Source organism: Hirundo rustica, chromosome 1 (genome assembly GCF_015227805.2).
Source record: "Hirundo rustica isolate bHirRus1 chromosome 1, bHirRus1.pri.v3, whole genome shotgun sequence".
Lineage (NCBI taxonomy): Eukaryota > Metazoa > Chordata > Aves > Passeriformes > Hirundinidae > Hirundo > Hirundo rustica.
In genome coordinates this window covers 120496933-120511930 of record NC_053450.1, presented here as the reverse complement: position 1 = coordinate 120511930, position 14998 = coordinate 120496933, and the positions used below count along the sequence as shown (strand labels likewise).

The window sequence follows — 14998 nt, the reverse complement described above, 5'->3', positions numbered from 1 at the left end:
AAAAATAGCTGAAAATGCAAAGTAACTTGCTAATATTAAGATTGTCAACCTAGTAACAATTTCTATATATACAGTTACTAAGATAACACCTAGTATTAACTTTTACACAGATCTCTGTAATATTCAAATTGATATCTAGCCTTGTAATTCAATGGAAAAAGCAAGTTCTCTCCACAGAGAACTACCTACATTTACAAAACAACCTCACTTCCTCCCACCTCTTTTTTTTAGAAAATAATGGCACTTCACAAATCTGTCTTCAAAACAGAAGAGGCACCAGCCACAGAACTGCATTAGATAAATCTAGTTCTCTTTAATAAGCTGCTACAACATTTTAAAGGATTATTCCTGACAACCACTCCTGCTACACATTAAATGTTTCTCAATATCCTGCACATTATAGCTCATCTGAGTATGAAAGAATGGAAGAATTACTTGGTGAAAATATCCAGATGATCCAAACCCTCTAATTCCTCTCAACACTGGTGGTGCTCAGGCAAATTATTTCAACCAGCAGCAAGTACAAAAAGCACAAGTATGAAGACACACCAGGTAGGCACCTGAGGTTTTTCATCACAACCCACCCAACATCCTTGCCCCCATCTACATGGAGAAACTCACGCTCTAAGGACAGGGAAGGAAACACAGAATAAACACTCAGTAACAGAGTGGCTTTCACAGGCCACCCCAGACACTTGAAGGCACAGGATCCATTCAGTGTAAACACACACTGGAGCATCAGGAAGGTGAGTGTCACAGCCTCCCTGCAAGCTCTGACACACAGCAGTGAGCACCTGAGAAAGTTCAGTCACAGATCAGGGCTGCCTTTACCTTGACAGTTTATAAACCTGAAGTGGAGAATGAAAACCCTGTTCAGGTTCACTGTATCCAAAGAGCTGCTTCATAATCTTATGCCACAGCTCCAGCCCCCAAGGGCTTAGAAAGTTACTCAAATATACAGCCCCAATGTATTTGGAAACTACTTGCAGAAAATTATCTACATTTTGATTTATACTGTGCTTTAACTTTTGTAAATTTTGTCCCTCCCTCATACTTCCTTGCAAAATCATTCTTACTAATAGTTACCAAATCCCTTGCTGTATTTTGCTATGATAAATGCATTCAAGTCCTTTTCTGCCATTTCCTAGATGGGATCTCTGCTCCCTTCATCACCCCATTCACTCTCATTTGCATCACTGTTCTCATTTCTCTAGATGAACGTAGGTGCCCATATGCTCAAAATGGGATCTTAACAAGGCTTATGAAAATAACATTCATGCTTCCCTGTCTCTACAGCAAATAATACACCTACTGCACCTAAAATCATCATTCACAGCTGAATCATCACATTCACAGTTTACGGTCAACTTCCTAGCATACAAAGAACCTGTTTCTCTTTATTTTTATCCAGCACAACTAACTAAGTTTCCAACTCATCCCTCGTAATTTTGCCCTATTCCTTTGTGCTTCTAGTGCTCAGTAATAGACTCACCCCATTCTCCAGCACCCATGGAAGAAGGAGCTGGAAATCTTTCTGGGCTAAACAATACCACCCACCTCCTTATCATGTGCGAAGTCCATAAACACACACCTACATCTTCCTCCAAAGTCCCTAATAAAAAGATCAAAATAGGACTGAAGAATACATCGAACTTGAAAAAAGTAACATCGTAAATATTTGATCACACAGAAGCTGGAGGCAGTAAATATATTTGCTATAAAGACCTTTAGCATAGAGAAAAAAGGATGATGTGTCATCTGTATTCCTGAAGTTTCAATATTTGGTGGATTCATGCAGCAGAAAACAATCTTCCCTGATTATTTTGAAAGAAAGGTAAAAACTACTTTAACCATTTCTATCAATGAAATTGATGTTTGCAGACCTAATTTTTTGAATTTGGAACTTAAGGTTAAAAATCCTCATGAACTTTTTATATTCTCAAAGTGATAGTTTCCACTTCTTTTTTTTTTTTTTTTTGTAATGAGAACTATTACCATTAAAGGATTAGTCTCTCATATATACAGCAGTTTCTACTTTTGCCTTTGCAATATTATTTGCTTCAGTCTAAAATGTTATTTATTTTAATACATAAACATGTGTGGCATATTAATGAGCCTAACAAGACACTAGGTATTTTTCCATGAACCATAATGGAACACATCTAGCAATATACTTGTGCTAGTGATGAATTAAGATAGCAGTAATTGTTAGCAAGTGTGACAAATTTCTTGTTTGAGAGATGGCCCAGTAATTCTTACACATAAGTACACAGCATTTTGCAAGGAAAAAAATTCTATTTCAGAGGTCATTCCGCTGCAGTGCCTGCAACCTTTAGTTGTACAAATACTCTGAAATCCACAGGACTCTTAGACAGTGATGGCTATAGAAGGAGGCCTTGGGGACTCTGCATTTTCACATCACGGAGAGTTTTGCATTCTTCCCCAAACTGGGGTGAAAGTGCTAAAAAATAAAAGCCTGTGCTTCCAGCAGCAGCCACAGATGCTCTCCTGTGCCTTTCCAGCAAACATTTTCCCAGCCCTTTGGAGAAAAATTCCTCTCCCCTCACTACCCATGTGAGCAATGACCTCTGTGAACAGAGACAACCCACAAAGGCATTCAGCATGAGCTACCTGCCCACTTGGGAATGGACTGAAAACACTCTTCTTCTGTTAATATTTCCCTGAGTGACTGCTTCCTAGAAGACTGATTTTCACCTTTGTGCTGTTTAGCTAAAACTTCAAACAGCATCTTTGACAATAAAGGCTTCCTCATCTTTCACTAAGTATAGGCAGTTATGTTACTTAAAGCACGCATATGGAAAAGGATGATGAAAAAAGATGCTTTCACTTGAAAAAAAATGAGGGATCAGGGGACAAAAATTAAGTTTCACAACCTCACAATCTTTTCCATTGCAATTAGAATACAGGCGCTACAGCAGCATAAAACAAATCCTAAAAAATAAAGCTCCTATTTTAACAGGGGAGTCTAAGTATGAAAATAATGCCACAGAGGTAGGAATACTTAAAAGTTTTCTCAAATATACTGATGCTGTGTGTATAACAAGTCATCACTCAATCACCAGATTCTGCTCAAAGTTATCCCACAAAAGTCCTTCTGGGACAGCTTGCTTTATAACCTTTCAAAGGCTTTTAACATCAGTTATTACCTTCTTCCTTTCAAGTGCAGCTGTGGTAGTGCTGTTCAGAGTCTTCCCACCACCATCGGAAAGTAGCGCCTCGCTTTTCACTTACAAATCTATTTGTCAAGAAGAAATTATTCATCTTCCTAATTTTCTATATTGCAGTTATCAAAGAGTGCTCTAAAAATTTTTCATCGCTGATGCATTCAAAGTAATCAAAACCCACTTCAATGCACATTTTCAGAAGGGGTAATACTTTGTTCTACGACATGCTTAAGGCTACCGTGCTACATAGATTTATCGTGGCTTTCTATACCTGCATGTGAATTCCACTTTTATTCATATTAAACCAAAGTTTTATCACTAATATTCACTTTTTAGTAAATTGAAAAGCAATCCTTCAAAGACACTGCCAAATTTTCAAATTCTTTTTGTTTTGCAGTAGGTTCTAAGAAAAACATTTTCTTTTTCATTAACGCAGAAATTAATTATCAACTCAGAAGTTCTATACTTAGGAAAAAAAATCTCGAAAAAATAACATTTAATGAAGAACATTAACCCCTAAAATTATGATTTAGCTCTGGGCTTTTTCAATTACATATGCCAGAAAAACTAACTCTGTCCACAAACTCACTTAGATTGCAAATTCATCTTACATGTGCTCTATGATCTTGTTGATCTCAAACTGTTCATGTGTTCAGCCATGTGATGATAAAACTAGAACTGAAACCCAAATCTCACAACAGATTGGTTTTTTTTAGTCTGCATCTTCACTTTAATTCCGCAAAGCATCAAGAATAGAAGGTATGCTGAGTTGCAGAACAGCAGCAAAGCCTGGACAATTAATTCCTTAGTTTCTCTTATAAAGGACAGCAAAGGCCTTCACTGCTTAGGAAAGGAGCAGCTTGCTTCTGCAAAATTTAACCCAGGATCCGTACATCCCAAACACCCAACTCACAAGCTGCAGAACAAACCTCTTGCTGCCACCTTCTCCTCCCCAGTACTGTCCTGCATTGTGTATTTTAGGAGCAGAGGAGCTCTGGGGAGCATCTGGAAGTACAGGACAGAAACCCATCCCAGAGTGTCAAATGACCTGCCCCTGAATGCTCCTTCTCAATACAAGCTTTATCAAAACCAATATCACCCTTTGCCATGAAAAAAAGCCAGAAAATTACAATAAATTCGAGTCAGCAAGAGGAAAAAAACCCAACAACCCAGCAGTATTTCCACTTTTAATCACATCTGTAATCCATGAAAATAAATTTATCTTGAATATATCATAGGAATTTTTACAGTTCTTTCAGAGATGTATCAAGTTCTCAACTGATGATCTCTGAACCTCAGCTTTGCTAAAATGCCCTCTTGCAGCTTGAATCTGCTTTCTCACGTTGCTAGTGTATGTTCAAAATAGATGAAATTCAACAAGTTCAGAATTAGCAAAGAAAAAGGATAAAATAGTACCATGTAGCTAACAACTTATTTTCTTCTTAACTGTGATTTAGGCCCTGGGAATCCTTTTCAGAAGGAAAAGAGCACAAAGAAAAGAAGGAAAAACAAACAAACAAAAAACCCCAACCTTGCCTTCTATCTGATTTTCTTTGGGGGGTATATTGGGGCACAAATGAAGCTAATTTTCTGATTTATTGATCTATCCTTCCATGAAACTCCACAGCAATCTATCTCCAAGGAATAATAATGAAAATTACGCTGAAATGTAAAAGAACCACATGGCTAATGGAAGCTTGAATAGATTACCAGAATAAGTAATTTAAGGGATGCTTATCAACTAAGTACATATTGGCAAAATAGTTTACTTCAACTAATCAATGCATAATGTCAATGACTACTTAGAGGGATGATTTGAAAATAATTCCAAAACAATTCTTTAAATACTTATAATCTTAGAGTCAACTGCTAAATATATAGCATTAGACTGAATATTCTAGCAAATGCATTAAGTGAAATACACTACCAGCTGAAATAGGAACAAGGTAATTTTAGCACTTACAATGGCATCCAAGGAAAAGGTGCTGTGTGGAAAATTAATGCTTGTCAGCTTGTTTTTAAGCAAAATTAGTGAGAACAAGCTTGCTTGCATTAACTTATTTAAATAATTTACAGACCAGGACTAGTGAATGTATTTTGTAAGCTTTATAATGAATTAATTTATTTTTTAAAATACATATCCTAAATTACTGCTAACATTCTTTGCACAAAATACAGAATATAGTATTCTTATTGATGAATGCAGCAGCTGGAAAACAAGATAACTGCAGAGTATTAATAGGTTTTCTCTCTTGATTTTGGCTAAGACCTTTCATCTTCATTCTTCCTTCCATGAGTAATACTTAGGTACCTCACAGGGATGCTGGAAGGCATTTACAAATAATTACAGAATTTCACATTTGTTGTGCAGTGATGAGACATGCTTATTTTCTTAAACCCTCACTCCTGCAATCCTGACCTTTCCATTTTCAAAATAATAAGCACTTCATGCCCAGTTCACTTGCTGGCATGTGGTCACTTATTTCTTGCATCCTTCCCAGTCTACAAAACACCAGAGTGTTTAGTCCCCTGCTCAGCTCTAAACAAACACTGAGTACTTGCAAATTATAGTTGAGGCCCTTCCCTAGCATAGTTAAAGCAATGAAGCAGAGGAGGAATAACAAGGCAAAAAAACCAGCATAACCAAAGCCGAGAATTAAAAACACCAGACCTGACAAACTGGGTGTACAGGTGAACAAAGAAAGCAGAATAGGGTGCCAGGATGATCCTTTGTCGGTTCCCAGAAAAGAGCCTGACTTCTCATTTTTCCCACCCTGGCTTACCACTGCATATGGTCTTTTGTGAGATTACATCATCTAAGAGGGAAATTCCTCACTAAGAGATACTAACTTAGTCTTTTTTTTTTTTTTTTCTATAGTATTACTATCCAGGATGATATGTAAGCATATATTCAATAAATACTGCAATAATTTTGGTTCGTGTGGAAGGATCTGTGCTTAAGTAACAAATGCAGCAATTTGAAACACTCTGAAAAATTTAGAGATACAAGGAACAATTACCATAAATCAGTCCCATCTATTGTCAGATGTTACAGCTGACCAACATTTTTTTCACCACATACTTAGGAATTTGACCAGTACTGTCAGGATTTTAGACTTAAGACTGATAACTAAATCTCAGCTTACAGGAAGGTTGGTGAAAGAATAATCCCAGATTTATCCTTTATGATTGATTTGATTTAAATTAAACTGCAGAACAACCCAAGTAAATCTGCAATTAAGGTTTTCAATTTCAAAAAGCAAATCTCAAAAACTAAGGAATTCATTAGTGAGATGAACCCGAATGAGCTGTCGGAGGATGTAAGCACAGGGGAGGTCTGGAACATGTTTAAACTACAATATGAGTATCTGCAGAACTTGGAACCCAAGGAAGTGACAAGAGAATTCATAAGAAGGTTTCCAGACACAGTGAGATGAATTACCTAATAAAGAAGGAAACAGAATAAGCAGAGAGCTTAAGGGACAGGAACAAAGTTCAGCAGAGGAACAGTCTCAGATCAAGAAACACCAGCATAAAATGAAATGTGCCAGAAGCCAAGGCAAGCTGAAGAAACCAAAGATACCACAACTCAACAGAAGCAGAGCACAAATCAGGACTAATCTGGATTCATACCAAGAACTCTGGAAGACCTGTCATGATGAACTGCAGCCCCAATTGCTACAATTAAAAACCAAACTATTTCATCAGGTTTGGTACTGTCTCCCAGGGAGACAAGAAAATATACTGACTATGCAAAAAAAAAAATAGAAAAAACCATCATTTGGTCAATTAAGACAATTGCTAGTCTAGCTTCCTGAGTTTCTAAGCTTAAGGAAGAAAGCAAAGTAATACATGGATAACTATGATACAGATCCAGTAAAGTTAGAACAGACTCCCCTGACAGGTCTTGTAAACACAAGTCACAAAAAAAGCACAGCACTAGCATGCAGCATGTCAAGTAACACGCCTGCATGACAACACAATTCAACAAACTCTTATGAGGTGCTATTGTTCTCATTGCAGTGTTCACATCACCGACCGGGGCTCGACTCTGCTGCCCTGCATAACTTTGCTCAGTGCTGTCCCCGGGCCCGCAAGTCACCAGGCCACCTCCATGGGCTCCCTGCCACCAGCCACACTTAAACCTCTAGAGGGAAACAGAGCTGGTTTGCGTGGGTCCATGTGCGGGCACGTGAGCAACAGGGTGGGAGGAAGAGGAGCAAACACAGTCAGAAAGAACTGGTGGAGGATTAAGGCAAACATTGCGCTAGCAGTGAGGAGCAACATGAGGAACACGAGGTTGGTGGGAGACCCTTGCTTCCCACACCACCCACATCACCCTGTAACACTCCTCCAAAATATTTAATACCTGGTGATACCATGATGCTGCCTTTCAGTAAAGCAAAAGATTCAGATAATACCACATCTTTCTACAAAATACTTTTAGGTGGTATATTTTTTGGTCAAGACAACAAAGTGTTAATGTCACTGAACAACGCACAGGTAAAATTTATGACAAAATACCGTGTGCAAATATGGGTGCTAAGAAAAAAAAAAAAAAGAAAATAAAGACTGAATTAACCTGACAAAAGCATGCCCAGGAATGTTAGATATGAACCCAACTTTCTTTTAAAGTTAATCCCATACCACTCTGAACCCACAGAAAACAGGCATGAGAAACAGATGCATACTGCAATGTATGCACAGCTGTTTAATGACAGTGAGTAAAACCATGGTAAATCACAAAACTACAGACTTGACAGTCCTATGTTTACTGCCTTTTGCTAGTTTGCCTTGGAGTAGAACCCAAGCCACCTGAGGAAGGCAAAAATAAAGTAGATCACTAGTGCCAGGTGTGAAGCTGTGGGATCTCACATGAAGGTAAGGATGGAGTAAGAGTTATGGATTTTTTACTTACTTCAAATAGAGACTTCATCAACTATGATTCTTATTCTCCACAAGTCTGTGACCCCAGCTTTTCCACCACAGAGTCTAAAGCCAGTTCACTATACCCTATATGGTATTTGTGTTTCCCAGTACCACAGCTCAGAACTCCCCTAGGTATTTAATCACAGCTGTACATACTCATTTCAGGCCTCATTCTCAGACCGGGGAATGCCAACATTCAAAAGGTGGAAAGCCCCTTGTCGAATGTAACTTACTTGAGGTCAAGCTAGATTCCTAAAATAACCCTTCATTCTAAGACTTTTCTTTTTCTCTAGGAAAAAACCAGAAATTAAATATACATATGTGACCACTAGCATTGTGAAAAAGAGGGTTATTGCCACTAACTTGTTATTCAATGCCAGGACCTGAAATGGATTGGATTCATTAAAAAACAAACAAACAAACAAACCCCACAAAAACATACAAGTAGGTGTATAAAAAGACCTCCCCTCATAAGCTAGAGGCCAGCTACATCTTGATAAGGTTATTCTTGATAAGGTTATTCTCCTACAAAATAAATAAATAAATTCTTTTAAAGGGAATGAAAATTGAAGCAGTATATAATCAGACCACAATTTGGCTGAAAACATTAAGGAATGTCATTTCAGGTACAGTTGTATTTTTATTATTTTAAACGCAGCATTCTCTTTAGCACAACAGCCACCCCTACCAAGACTCCAGCACTGCTCCCTGTCCTGCCACACAGCAGCCTCTGGTTCAGCTCGTTCTCTGGTCCGAGCTGGGAGCGCTCTGGAGGGAAGCACGCTCAGGCGTAATGGAGAACAAATGTCTCCCATTAATTATTTGACTAAGCTGAAAGTATTAAAGAACTGTAAAGTCCATCCTACTAAATTCCCCTTTTCCAGAAATATACAGGCTGCAAGAAGAGGCTGTTGAGACATGAATTCAGACAAACGAGAGAGAAGGGAGATGTATTTCACACTCAGACGCACAAATGCTGAACCATGGTCACCCTGCTTCTTTATATTGTAAGAAAACCGTGCTGAAACAACATCAAGAACTCGAAAAGGCAAGAAAATTGGAAAACAGCGGCTATAAAATCCCAGACTCCAGCCAGCCACACGATGGCACGGCACCGCCGCCTCCAGGTGCCCGGCATGTGAGGAGCGGCGCCGGGCTGGGCGGGCGCCCTCCCGGCTCCCCTCAGAGCTCCCTCCTCTCCCGGCTCTGCCTCACCGCGGCGGGGCTGGACGCGGATAACCATCCCACTGGCTGGAAGCGACTGCCGGCAATGCCGCCTTCGGTCCGCTCCGGTCGCGGGCAGCCCGGCGGAGCCCGGCAGTCCCCGCACCCACGGGCTGACAGGACGGCACCGCCCGCCAGCCCCGCCACGCTCCCGGGCGGGCTCCGCTCTGGCCCCTCGGCAGGACGGCAGCGAGCGGACCCTCCGGAGCAGCTGCACAGCCCGAAACCCGGCGGGGGAGCGGGCGGGAGGCAGTGCCCCCCCGCGCCGGGCTCCAGCAGCCCCTCCGAACCCGGGCACGCCGGCCAGCCCGCGCCCCGCTCCGAACTTCAGGAGCCAGAGGACCACGACGAGCCGGAGCCCCGGAGTGGCTTTCCCCGCTCTGGCGCGCCGACCCTGCCCAGCAGCAACCCCCTCCCGCCGCCTCACCAAGTTTGCCCGCCGAGCCGGTGGGGCGCGCGGCCGTACCTGGGGCAGGCAGCGGGCGAAGCGCAGCCCAGTGGTGCTGAAGGATGCCCGGCGGGCGGAGACGGCCGGCTCCGCTGACAGCGTTTCCTCCTCCTACTCCGGCTGCCGCCCGTGCCCGCCCGCTGCGCTCCGGGGCCGCTCCCCCCTCGGCTCCGCGACGGGGAGGTGCCGGGGCAGCGCCGCGCCGCCACACGGCCCCGGCACAAAGTTTGCGCGGCGCAGCCCGGGGCAGCGGCTCTGCTCCCGCTCGGCCGGGCCGGGGCCGCGGCCACTTCCTCTTCCTCCGAGCGGCGGCGAGAGCCCGGCGCCCAGCCCCAGCCGCGCAGGGATGAGGCACCCGCGCTTCCCGCCCGCTCCAGCGGCACAGCCCAAAGGCGGATTGCTCCGCCCGCCGGCCAGGGCGGGAAGTCCCCCATGCACTGCCCGCCTCAGCCCCCACCCCCGCCCCGGCCCAGCTCCCCTGTACTCCCCCCATCGTCGCCGATGATACAAACTGGGAGGAGGTACCTCGGAGGCTTGTGCGGCCATTCAGAGGGACCTCGATAGGTTGGGGCTATTGGACAGAGAAGAACCATCTCAAGTTCAACAGGCAAATGCCACTGGAATGCAAATAGGTCCTGCACCTGGGGAAGAATAACCCCATGCACCAGTACAGGCTGGGAGCCAACCTACTGGAAAGCAGGCCTGAAGAGGAGGGCCTGGAGGTCCCGGAGGACAAGCTGTCGATGAGACAGCAGTGTGCCTGTGGAGCAAAGAAAGCCGAGGGAATCCTGGGATGCATCAGGAAGAGCATTGCCAGAAGGTCAAGGGAGGTGATGCTCCCGCTCTGCTCAGCCCTGGGGAAGCCACATTTGGAGTGCTGTGTCCAGTTCTGGGCTCCTCAGTACAAGACAGACATGGAACTCCTGGAACAGGTCCAGCAGAGAGCTATGAAGTTGGTGAAGGGTCTGGGGAATCTTTCTTAAAACAAAAGGCTGAGCAAGCTGGGCCTGTTCAGCCTCAAGAAGCAAGAGGAAAACTCATTAATATGTACCAAGTATCTAAAGGGTGAGTGTGAAGAGGATGGAGCCAGGCTCTTCTTTGTGATGCCACCAGGACAAGAGGCAATGGGCAGAAGCTGATGCACAGGAAGTTCCACCTGAATATGAAGAAAACCTTCTTTACTGTGCAAGTGACCGCACACTGGAATAGATTGCTCAGAGAGGTTGTGGAGTCTCCCTCACTGGAGATATTCAAAACCCATCTAGACACAATCCTGTGCCATGTGCTCTAGGATGACCCTGCTTGAGCAGGGAGCTTGGATCACACGACCCATTGTGGTCCCTTCCAACCAGCTCCAGGTCAACTGAGTTGAGCACCCTCAGCCTCTCCTTGTAGGATACATACTCCATGCCCGGCCTTGTTGGCCCACCACTAAGCTTGTCCCAGCTTGCCAACAACTTTCTTGGCACTGGATTCTGAGAAGGGAATGACGTACCCGGGCACAGTATATGGTCTACAAGAGCCCTAGTGAGTGCCAAATAGCTGTGGATCCTCACTTTTTCTGAGCTATTGACATGCTGTTATCTTTGTTAGCCGTGATCATGCAGCCTACTAGCCTGCCCACAGCCTTCGCAACAGAGCTGCTTCCCTGACAGGCAGTCCCAAGTCTAAACCTCTGCAAGGTGCCCTCTCTTCCCAGAGGCTGAATTTTTGTCCTTGTTAAATTTCAAAAAGTTCATGCTGGTTTGTTCTTGAGCCTGCCCACTTCCTTTTGGACAGCAGCCCAGCCTTGAAGCTGCTTGATGGCACCTCAATATGCAGCTCAATGTGCAAACATGGCAGCAGTGGATCCTGTCATCTCTACTAGGTCCTTGAAAAATATGTTAAAATACAAGAGGATTCCACTTCCTTTTGTCCTCTAGGCAAAGTGCAACCCATTAAACTGCAACTGTCTGACCACAGCTACGCAATGAGCTTTTTACCCACCCAGCTGTCCACCCAGCCAGACCACAAAGTCCTAAGCACATACAAAAGCAGATGAGGAGCCAATGCCTAGCACTTTTACTAAAGTCGCCATGGCATCAACTACCACCCCCACGCCTGCAAATGCCTACATTTTATCAAAGGTGGCAAACATTTGGTAAGGCTTGTTGGTACAGAGAGCAGCTGCTCTCAAGGTATCAGTCAGATGTTCTCAGCACCCTCAGACACAGACCAGAACCCCAGCCCAGCAAGATTTGTCCAGGTCAAGAAGGGTCTCAGAAGAATCCCTCTCTTGATCCTCGTCCATTGCTGATAACTCTTTGCTTGCTCCAATCTTGTCTCCAAGCACATGGTTCAGGTCACTGAGGCAAAGGCAGCTCTGTGTACATCAGCCTTACCTGTGCTCACATTCGATAGTTCTTTGTCCAGCACCTTACTGTTAACAAAGCTTTTTGAGAGCAACATGAGATTCCACAATCCCTTGTGTATGTCTACACCCATCTCTACACACTTTGATATTTCTGCAACTCCTTCACTATAACCTGCCCATGCTTCCACCATACTATTTTTGCCATGAAGTTCAGTCAGGTGTTCCCCACTTAACATAGCTGGTATCCCAATTCATCAACATGGTTTCCTACTTGGATGTGTCACTCTTGCATGGGGGAAGGCTGCATTAAAAATCAGCCTGTTTTCCTAGGCTCCCTTCACTTTTCAAAGTTGCCTCCCATTTACCAGTTTCTCAAATAAGCTGAAGTTTGCTCTCTGAAGTCCAGAAACTTGATATCCTCACTCCCTTCAATGAGCTCCATTGTATGATCATGACTATAGCCAGAGTTGCCATTCTTACATTCCTTGACAATTTTTCATTGTTAGTGGACATTCATTAGTGCAACACCCCTAGTTGGCCCATTCAGGATATCTGCCAAGAAAGCTTTCTGAAATTTGCTGGATTGCTTCCATCCCACCATGTTACTCATCCAACTGGTAGGAAACTCCACTCCTCTCCAAGAATCAGGATCCATGACCCATAGATGTCACAGAGTTGCTATTTTAATCAACTTTCATCAAGAGTAGTTGGTCTGTAATCCACCACTGTCACCCTCTGTAGTTACTCCTTTGATCTTTAGTGTTCTCAGCCACTCTGATTGTCAGTCCAAGAGTTCCACACATTCCAGCTGCTCCTCTTACAGAGGGGGCAACCCTCTGCCCTCATCTTCCCTGTCTCTCCAGAAAAACATGTAATGCTTATGAACCAAGTCTGGGATTTTGTCCACCACCTTTATTGTACTTCCCCTTATTAGACCAGAAACCTGTTCAGCGTCTCCTAAAACACCCTTGACTAGTACAGAAACTGCTTGAAGTCCTTGTGCCCAGCAGGCACAAATACATTTGCTACACCTGGTCCACTTAAGAATCTCTCCCTACTGTGTAGGTACATAAACGAAATTAAAATATGTAAAAATATATAAAGAAAGCACTACATTAGCACATTAATTCCTTCCTAAGTGCAGAATATTTCTCTCTTAAATGCTCGTGTTGTGATGGATGACATCTATTTGAAAGTACTCCCCCCACTTTCCCCTCAAGTGCCATCAGGGAACAAAAAAAAATTCTTCAGTGGCTTCAAGACCTCTTGAAGCACAGCTATCACCATTAGCAAGCAGCCAGTAGCCAAAAGCCTAACATCAACACATTGGAAATGAAGAACTCAAGTTACTTTACCGGCCCTAAACTATGAAACAAACATTAGCAATGCATTTTGTCTGGGAACTTTACTCATCTCCTTTTTCTATTTCCTTCTGCATGTTTTGGCTTTATCCTCTCCATTTCTTTTAATTATACACACAGATTTTCCTCTTTCCTTGTCCTCCATCATTTTTCCTCCACTCATTAGTTTCTCTGGCTTTCCAACCATGTGAGAAAGCAGCATGCAATCACATCAGGGTGCCATGTAACTGAGCTGTTTTTCTACTACTACTGTTAAAGCATATGGGGAAGGATGGCTAAGTGTGTAGGGAGAAGTGAAAGTGCAGCTTTCCCTGTATTGTAAACACATCAGGTCAGAGATGGCTCCAGAAGGAACATCCTTGGCACCCGACCTTGCCAACACCATTGAATTTGCAGATCTACACCTTAGGAATTGCATGGAAAGAATGTCTGACAACATTGAAGACTTTTGCTGGTGCACAATCTTTTTGGATACATAAAGGAAACCAGAAAAACAACATTCCTGGATGTCTTGTTATGAAGTAGCAGCCCTGTACAGATGAGAAGTGCTTCAAATTAGTGTTTACAACAGGTCACAAAGCACAAACCTAGACACTACCAACCATTTTTCCACTGCCCACTTCATGGTCATGTATCAGACATGACTACAAACTTATAGCCATCACATACGAGGTGTTGTGATGCACCATTTCAACCTGGAATTCCTCTACTCCAGCATTACATACACAACCCATTAGGATAGTCCTGCATTTTTCAGTAGAGAAAAATTGGAACTGAAAGTTGATTCTATAGAAGTTTTGATGCTAACATGTTTTCCTCTGACTAGAAAAGTATATTAGAGAAGCATCAGATTGATTACCTGAATAGGATACCTCTGTTATCACCTATTTAGGTGTCCCAATATTGAAATTATCTAATTCATGCAAACTGAAATATACCACAAAATCTAAAATGATGCTGTATATCTAAACTATTCCTTTTAGATTACTACTGTGAGAAATTCAGAATTCAATTCTACCTTGCTAATGTTCATATATTTTTTTAAGTATGCACTTTTGAAAGATTTTGGGGTTACTTGCCTCTTTAAGAGCCATTTTGGTAAAGACTTGTTAAGATATGATCTAGAACTTAATCTGAAATAAGCATTTCATGTGGTACTCCAAAAAACAGACAACATTCTTTCCATGAGAAATTTGATCAACTTGAAAAAATCCTAAACAGGCAACCTAGACATTTCAGAGTTATGGTGAATATATACATATATATACACACACATACATCTCCCTGCAGAACAATAAACTACTGCAAAACAGTAGTAACTTGGTAATTGAGTATAAAATACTACTCTAACAACCGCTGAACTATAAACAACTGAAGGACCTTATTGCTTTAATCAACAGTAAAATGTTGCCCCTAGATACTCCATTAGGGAATATTAGTTTGTCCTGGGAGTTAAAAAGAGCTTTAAAATGTTTTATTTCTGTGTCTAGTCAGTGTA

At 42.7% G+C, this 14998-nt stretch overlaps 2 protein-coding genes across 3 annotated transcripts in view; one reads left to right on the top strand and one right to left on the bottom strand.

The window, feature by feature from the left end:
* RFTN1 (raftlin, lipid raft linker 1) overlaps positions 1-9933 on the bottom strand; it is a 103101-nt gene extending 93168 nt beyond the window's left edge. For both annotated transcript variants that reach the window (XM_040081528.1, XM_040081539.1), the window contains exon 1: positions 9805-9933. The gene's annotated coding sequence lies outside the window, so the exon portion shown is untranslated. The remainder of the gene's footprint in view (positions 1-9804) is intronic.
* Positions 9088-9882, top strand: LOC120751033 (uncharacterized). Its single transcript, XM_040060358.1, has one exon. The coding sequence runs from the start codon at positions 9088-9090 to the stop codon at positions 9880-9882; it is 795 nt and encodes a 264-aa protein (XP_039916292.1).
* Positions 9934-14998: the final 5065 nt, after the last annotated feature.